The sequence below is a fragment of the Anopheles ziemanni genome, chromosome 3 (genome assembly GCF_943734765.1).
Source record: "Anopheles ziemanni chromosome 3, idAnoZiCoDA_A2_x.2, whole genome shotgun sequence".
Taxonomy (NCBI): domain Eukaryota; kingdom Metazoa; phylum Arthropoda; class Insecta; order Diptera; family Culicidae; genus Anopheles; species Anopheles ziemanni.
The window spans coordinates 32,870,668-32,879,595 of record NC_080706.1 but is presented as its reverse complement, the minus strand read 5'-3'; the positions used below and the strand labels follow the sequence as shown (position 1 = coordinate 32,879,595).

Genomic DNA, 8,928 nt, shown 5'->3' with positions numbered 1-8,928 from the left:
AAAGCAAAGCATCTTAAAAGAACCGTATGCGACGTTACATGACATTAACGCTAATAGCCTACGCACCATCACTGACCGGAAAAAGGTCAATTTGGAACAAGGAAAACAGATCGACCAATCTTTGGCTGAAGAATAGCAGGCGTTTAATTTCGTCATCTTTACGCAGCAACAAAAGATGGTCTTTTCCATCCGAAAAATCGATCGAGAACTAAAGGTGTAAAAAAAACGGTGTCGGGAAAGAAACAGTTAGGTTGAGATGGGGTTGGTGTCTCGTCGACCCCCCCGGTATCCGGGAACAACATCATTTCGTTCGATCGTTGATCGATTTCTACACGTTGATTTTGTTACGCGATATGAACGCATGGAAGAGAGAGAGAGAGAGAGAGAGAGAGAGAGAGAGAGAGAGAGAGAGAGAGAGAGAGAGAGAGAGAGAGAGAGAGAGAGAGAGAGAGAGAGAGAGAGAGAGAAAGAGAGAACGAGAGGGAAGTGATGGAGAACGGAATGTTGATGCTGGTGTTTTCTATGGATTTTTCTTACTGGTTAATAAAGATGAAGATTTAGCCACATGCAAGTCGGAGAAGACAAATTGTTTTTCTACGCAATATTACCATGCTTGGAAAACTGGGTATCAATATTAATCCGGCAAAGGAATTTGTTACAACTTGATATTCTCTGGTTAATAAATCGGCTAAATGGCGATTTCTCGAAGCCTACTATTGTACCAAAAAAATATAAACAGTTTTACAAGTTGCACATGCATATAAAAAGGGAGTGGAACTAATTTTTCAGTAGCGAAAAGATGAATTTACATTTAGATATAACGTTTGTTTTAGTTCCCTTTACATTCCATTTTGTTATATAGCACCTCGGCGAAAATAACTGATTTAATTGTTATAACCTAACATTATTGCCTTATAGTATACTGTAAATTATGTACATAATATGAAAAAAGAATCTTCTCGTTTGAACGCGAAAGGGGACACACACACAAATCCGTCCTATTTGAACTTCCTATTTACTCAAAAAAAGGGCTCCGAATGTATTCCACTTGTTTCTTCCTAAAAAAAATTAGTTGTTTTTATTTTCTTGTCGAGCTCAAGTGTGCTCTTTTGCGTATGATTAATCGTAACTCTTTTATATCCGATTCCATCGAGATCTCGATCACTTATTAGGTGGTTTAGCGAGCTGACAACACATATTTTTAATTTGTGTATGCTAAACATCAGTCGAATAGAAAAGAAGATCCAGACAGAGACAAAAAAAATGCTTCCAATCTTTTCGTAGAATTTATAATTCGTTGGGAATTGGTCGGTCCGAGGCACGAGAGTCATTCGGAAATATTTCAAGGACTTTAAAATTTACGGAAACGATAGATAATTTACGGCACCATCGGCAAAGCTCTCTTTCCGCGGCAAGGGCAGAAGTAGACGCAACACACTTATCTTTTGATATAAAAAAATAGATGATATTCCTCGAGAGCCGAAATCTGACTCAAACGAATTACGTGTTTCGTCCTTGTTTCCCACACAAATCGAGACCGCCTTCCCGTATAAACACGTTACGGGGAGAGGATCAAAAGGGAGTAGAGTGTTGCTGCGCGCATACATTTCATCGCGATCCCATCTTCCATCAAACCATAATCAGTGGTGTGTGGTCGGATCGGGTGTAGCCCCTTCCCTACCCTAATAATCTTGTGAAATTGTCCCAAACGAATAAACAAAATCCAACAACTCCAATTTGCCGACATTTTGAGCAGGGTTCGTCCCTCGAGCAACACACTACTCTTGTGGAGAGAAGATCTCGGAGGATGATATTGTATGATGAAATGCCGAATTATTTTCTCAACGCCAAATGTTGCTTCTGCCAGTCTTCTGTCGGGGGAATATTATAATAAAAACCGGGATGTGGTACGAGAGAGCGGGGTTTTTTTTCCCGGCCACAAAATACCCTTCTTAAATATCTGTCCTTTACGAAGATTCCGCGGAGAAACGCAACCGCAAAGGTAAGGTTTGGAGGGCGTTTTGCAATCTTAAACATCGTTCGGCCGTCCTAAACGTCCTTTTATTTTCGTTGCTTTGTGCTTAATATATTGGTGGGACACCATCATCATCACACGAGACGAATGGATCTCTTTTTAGAAATATATTTCATAAATTTCAGACAAAAGGTATACCCGATCCGATCCGCCAATATAGTTAGTTAAGATGGGATTTTTTCCCTTTTTATCATATTTAATCCGGGTGGAATCATCAATTGCTAAGGTCGTTTGAAAATTGTCGTCATCGGCGGCTTGGAAGCATTGAAAGAAATGGCTTAATCGTCGTACAACTCGGAACATCCACTCCCTCTCCCTTAGAGCGCTGGAAAAGCTAAGGATCACGAATACAGTTAGACGATCTTTTGTATCGAAAAATCATGTCACAGAAGCCAGAATCGACTCGTGGAGCAACACAGCAACAGCCAAGACAAGCACGAGCAACAACACCGCCGGCCGCAGGAGGAGATTTATACTGCACGCGCTATGTTGTTGCTTTCCCGCTATATCTTCTTCCTCTCTTGGTTTACCGCGTTCTTCCGGGAGAGATATTTCCTTTATCCCATCATTTAACGGTGCTTTTCCTTGGCTCCACCATCCAACCTCGCTGCTAGCAGCTCTCGATCCCGGGGTCCGGACTCTTGGAGGTCACAATCTGTGATGCCCTTTTCTCCTATATACATCCATCCACACACACAACCGCGAGACGGCGCGCTCCACTATTCCGATCGAAGGAGGACGGGGTTGTTTCACAGTTTTTCCCCGTTAGGGGTTGCGCACGATCGACGACCACCGTTGATCACCGACACGACGAATGAGGAAAGATCGGTTCCAATAATGATGCAATCGGCCCCGGCCGAACTTCTTGTTCCTATTTCGAATCTCACCCAAGGGATGCGTGAAATGTGGTGGGCGGAGGGTGGGAAGCTTAGGCTAACTGTGGTGCGCTTCAAAAAAAAAAGCTCCACGGGCATTCGTGGAGAAATTCTCGGGTACCTTCTTCCTCAAACTCAACTGTGTTCATCAAACCGACCAAAAGATTGCCGCGAGTACTCTACACCACACTTCCCTCATCCCCACGCTTGGCACCGCCAAGGAGTCGAGGGAAGATAATTTGTTAACCTGAAACACGCGGACAGATCCTCCTCCACCATCCGATTTGTGAGGAGAAAGAGGGTAGAGAGATGTAGTGGCCACCGGCATCCATTTATCCACGCCGTTCGTCGTGCGCGCGCCCCAGATTCTTCTTGAAACTCCTTTCCTTCTCTCTCGCCCTTGCCGGTTGCAGAGATTCTGCCCGTCATCCTTCCCGGGACAAGTCATTCAGCCACCACCGAACCAAGTGCGCACGTCCACGGACTAACCTGACACACACACACAGGGTCACACAAAAAGCTCACAAGTGATCATCAAGTGGAAACCACCTAACCCCGGGTGTGTGCGCTTATTTTGCACAACTTGCTCCATTCGAGAAAATGGTAGAAAAACGAGGCATCTGGTCAAAAGGTGGTTGGATTGTGCTGTGACGTCGCTCTTTCCTCAAATTCCTTTCCTCCAACGTCATCGCTCTGCTCCACGCATTGACCCACGGTATAATCAATATTGATGGTATTGTCCAAATTATAGATTTCTTTTCGCGTGCGAATTCTTCTCACAAACGATCAAATAAAGCTGCGTAAACTCACTTCTTGGAATAGTTTTCTAAGACTTTTATCCGGAAGGCACCTTTCTCTGTGTTCTGCTCTTCCTTTGCGGTTACGAGAGAACGTGACGTAACAAGAAGTTTTTGCGTAGCCCCTTTATAAGAAAGAGTTGCATATTGATGTTCTTCCTCGTTCGCACGATGCAACCCATTGGCACACCATTTCCATCTAACTATTTCTTGGGAACACTCTTCGAAAACAGCAAACACACCCAACTGTTGCCCGAGGGGGCACGACTCCCCGCGATAGATTTGTTTCCGAACGCCACCAATCAACGACGCAGCACCAAAGCAAAGTGCCTGCGCCAACGATGGGCGAGGGTGAGATCGCCTCCTTCTTCTCCCTTTCCCTGGCGAAATCGTAAGGAGAACTGTGATTGTTGGTTTTGGTTCCGTTAGGTGGAATGTTTATGGACCAATCTGCTCGATGCTTCTATCCTGCCTGGAGGCTGCGTTCGCTGGAATCGGGATAGGCATGGTCTTCATACCTTCTTTTACTTCGGATACGCTGCCTTTGAGGGATTCCGAAGGGAGCGGGCGAGAGAAGTTTGTGTGTGTCTTGTTGGTTGTTCTTACTGCCAATGAACGCCATATCTTGAGGGGTTACCAATAGAGCACACGGCGATGGAGACGACAGGAGGGGGCTCACGATCAGAACTAGTGTTTGCATCACGTAATTCTTATGCTATTACTGCAGTTCTTAAACGACCCGTCGTAGGTTTCAGATATTTACCATATTTCTTACTGTCTGCACGAATTTCTTCTCCTCCTTCTAATATTCTTCTCGCTGGCTGATACCGTTGAACTCGATCGAATTTCATACACCACAGATGGACTCTTATGCGAGGTGAGGAGGATGAAGGACGATTAACAGGCGCTCTTGGCACGTGGGCACGACACACGTTGTTACTAGAGAAGCCAAGTCAGACTCCTCGAGTTGCATTCGTTCGTATACCAGATGATGCATATGGCACACGACAGAACTCCGGAGGCGTGGTGGCGGGGGGTTTGTTGGTTCCAATCCAACCACCTGAATAGAGACCGGATTTTCCACATTACTGGCCACTTCTCTCGTCTTCTTCTCGTCGTGCAGGCAGCACGTTTCTCACTCGTTAGCGCGGCCTCAAAGTTAACGGTCCACGGAACGCGTGCAATGACGCCCCTAATACACATTCCACCTATTCTCCTTGTTTCGCTTGCAGAAATCTTCGTCGTCGACCTTTCCCCCTCCCCATAGAACGTCAGTTGCATCGAGAGGCAGCAGAAATAGTTAAATCATCGGAAGGTGAAGTATATCGTCCAGCTCCAACTGAGATAGCCACCGCAATTCTCGATCATTCTTTTTCCATGTTCCCTTATGGCGGTCTTTCTGAAACCTGGCAAACCTTTATGGATCATTTCAAGCATTATAAGTAAACATAGTTCACGAAAAGATACTAGGGTTCCACATATCCATAGGGGGCACACCACACGCGAGCGCGGCTGACCGACTGGGAATTGAGGGGTCTTATTTAAATTCCTTCATCCATCCACACTCTCCCCCCGAGGAGTTGAAGTGGAGATATAGCATGAAGAAAGAAATAAACGATCGTACAAGATGGGTTTATACCCCGTTCTCTTTAATTCTCTCATTCATTCTGCTTTCCTAGAACATCGGGGTCTTCTTTAGGGCTACCCCTCTTTCAAAACTGGCGCACAAGAAAAGGCACCGCTCCCAGGGAAGTCTGTCCAGAGACTTTTCGTTTCGCGTCCGAAGGAGGTGCAATCGTAACAAATGATATGACAGAAACACATTAAAACAGAACTCTCCCCGCGATTTACTCGAAGGGCCTATCATCCGGTGGTGTGTGGATGATTTTCTCCTATTTCTTCAAACCGTCTTTTAGGAGTGAAAACTCGTTTCCATCCCCTCGGGAGCACTTTAATAGCTTATGCACCGTTACACGGCAGCATTAACAGCAATGCACACCAGCCAGCAGCAACAAAACTAATTAGACGGAGATAATGGCCCATTCGATGTGGGGAGGTGATTTAAAATGTTGCACACACAAATAAAAGACATGAACCACATGCTTTTGATTGGAATCGGGTACAATATTTCTTCGGGATGTAATCGAAAAAATTGAATACTCAACAGTAAAAGAGTTAAAATGCCTCGTGAAATGTATTTCTCATTTGCCGCGCAAGTAGATATTAGAAGAAAAAAAATAGTGCTAGAGGGAAGTCGATTGCGTGATATATTATACCCCCTTTTTCTAGTTACTTTCGTCATTAATCGTTGCATGACGAAGCCAGAAGCAGCGGGTATTGCCAGAACAAACTGGTCTGAAATTCAGCAACGCATGCCAATCTACTGTGGAGAGTGTAACGTAAAGCGGAAACTTGTCCTAAAGGTATCGTGACTGTCTTCAGTTTTACTATCCGCCGGTTGATCTATTTGCATTTGTGTATCATATACTGCCATCACACGGATCTATCCCTTATTGAACTAGGATACTTCGCGCCATGATTCGTTGTAAGCCCAAAAAAACTAGGATACTTCGCGCCACGATTCGTTGTAAGCTCAAATAAGGAGCTGCAGCTAATACCTTTTCCATCGCGATACAGATATTCGCGGTCCACCAAACGTTGCAGTCTCTTTAGTGATAACCAAAACATATACTAAATAGAATTAGAGAAGCGAACCAATTAACTTAAGCCCTTCCGTGCGAATACGAGATCATGATCGGGAGGAGGGGGAGGGAGGGTGAAGCATTCTGACCGTAAAACCATAATCCCATAATTGCCGACCATTATCGACCCAGAAAAGTACAGTAATGCCCCCGAAGGGATGATCCTCTTATATAAAAAGAAACAAGATCCTTTCCTCTTCCAAGCCCCTTTTCCTCGGTTCATCATCTTATACTGCCAAAGAGGAAAGAGGACAAACTAGCTCGCGTCCACTAGAAGTTGATATTGGCATACTCTATCACTCCGATTGGTCTTGTGCCCCCCTACAGCTAAGATTTTTCCATTTCCATAGTCATTTGTTAGCATTTTGTTATTGCCGTGCCGTAAATTGGCGGTTAACTCTTGCGAATGGCTCATCAGCGTGTGTTTGGATACTAATGGCACGAAGATTGGCACCCGAGGGAAACCCGCAAAGCTGAGAACATGGAAATATATTATTCGCTGGAATTATATTACCGGTTTTCTTTACTCCTTTATAGTTTACTTTGGATGGAACATTTTTATACAATTCTATTTAGCCCGTCATAGCTGGAGGTTGCTTAAGGCGAGTTGTGTTGATGTTTTCCATTGAAAAGTGTTGGGATTTGGTTAGCTGTACATGGGGCCATGCGTTAAGGTATTATATTTTATCTAGAAGATCATTAAAAAAGTTTTTAACGTTAACGCAATTAATGCATACTCACTTTCTCTATCCTTTGACACTCGCTCGAGAACATGTTGAAAGTTTCCTCTTGAAGGCACCACATCGTTTGAGGCGCTCAAAAAAAATGGATAGCCTGTAAAACAGATCACCACATACCTCCTTTTTCAATCGTCTTGTTTTCAATTTATCCTGGCGCATCATCATCCGGGTCCCCCCTGCTGGCAGGGATCCAAAAATTTGTCCCTTATCCATTGTTTCGACGTTGCGTTGCAAGGTATCGCTTCCTTCGTGGCCCGAGTTAGTCCTTCCGCGGCTAGACCTACGGTACTACCTAGGAAGACAGGTGCACTCCCGAAAAGTTGTTCGATAACACCACCACCAACTATACTAATGAAAACAAACAAAAACAATACCTATCCAGCCCCTCTCGTTTCTCGTCGACATCCAACAACATCCATCCCTTCTGCTCGGGGGAGTTTCGATGTCGAAACAGAACACAGACAGAGAGTATATTGGATATAAAGGATATGTTTTTTCTTGCGTTCGCTTGCATATATACCGGGCAACACCATGCGGATGCGCTTCGCTTGCCCAGAGAATAGCACCACAATACACTTCCGATCCCTACAACGGAAACGACGGAACACACTTCGAGGATACTTTTTTTTCGCACGAATGAACCCGGAGAGTGTTCTGTTGCTCGGGGGAGGAAGAATATGCGCGAGATTCTCTGGGACAACACAAGCAATCCAATGCAAATGTTGCGTATCTGATTATCGCTCAAGTGAAGATTCAGTCTTGATCGCGAGGGTATTTTGTTGCTTTAATTGCACACCCTGCACAACATACCGCTTCCGTTTGGATCGTTCATGGGCGAATTATGCGACATGGAAGACTGTGGACCCCCGCCTTGTTGCGGTCCAACGCCCGACATGCCTCCCATCTGTTGCTGCTGCTGGTGGTCCATCTGTTGATGATCCATCTGTTGTTGTTGCTGCTGCTGCTGCTGTTGCTGTTGTTGCTGATGTTGCTGTTGCATGGACGCATGATGAAGGTGTTGTCCACCTCCTCCGCCACCACCGATGAGTAATCCACCCAACCCACCGGAACCGGGCGGAGGAGCCAACGAAGTGACAACGGACTGCTGCGGTGGTTGTCCTTGCTGCTGCTGCAGGGAGCCGGGAGTGCCCGGTGGTGGTGGACCCAGGTTGGACACGTGGTGCAACGCGGAGTGGTGATGCGCCTCCAGAGGCACCGGCTGGAGCGTTATGAGCGAAGCCGGCGGCAACTGGTGAGCGACATGGGCTGCCGGTTTACCGTAGGACGGATGCATGATCAGATTGTTGTTCTCGGTCAGATGGTGGCCCGTGACGAGCGGGTAGCTCATGCTGTAGCCGCCACTCGACGATACGGCGGTCGTGTAGGACGACGCGGCCACGTTGAGCAGATGTTGCGTTTGGGCATCCTGCTGCTGCTGCTGCTGAGCGACGTCGACGGCCGACTGGTGCTGCTGCTGATGCTGGCTTGTTGGTAGCATTCTGATGTCTTTGGATCTCCTAACCCGAAACTAACTTAACCCTCAAATTTATCGAACCTACGCTACGCACTTGTTACGTTAAGTCTCTTCTTCTCTTCCGAGCCACGTTTGCTCTAAATGCCTTTTGTCGATTTATTCAATCTACCTCCTCCCTTACAAAATCAATCTCGATGTAAATATTATGTCTTACTACGTTCGCTTTTTTCTTTAAATATCTCTACGCGCCCAACTGAATGCATCGGCGATCCACTAACTAATCGATACTGATGTGTTAAGTTTAA

The 8,928-nt window shown here is 45.6% G+C and overlaps 1 protein-coding gene across 1 annotated transcript; it reads right to left on the bottom strand.

Moving 5' to 3' along the window:
* Positions 1–7,933: 7,933 nt before the first annotated feature.
* On the bottom strand, positions 7,934–8,647 carry LOC131284578 (putative uncharacterized protein DDB_G0291608). Its single transcript, XM_058313440.1, has one exon. The coding sequence runs from the start codon at positions 8,645–8,647 to the stop codon at positions 7,934–7,936; it is 714 nt and encodes a 237-aa protein (XP_058169423.1).
* Between the last annotated feature and the right edge of the window lie 281 nt (positions 8,648–8,928).

Coding starts and splice junctions, on each gene's coding strand:
- LOC131284578 (XM_058313440.1), bottom strand. CDS start 8,647: ATGCTACCAACAAGCCAGCATCAGCAGCAGCACCAGTCGGCCGTCGAC.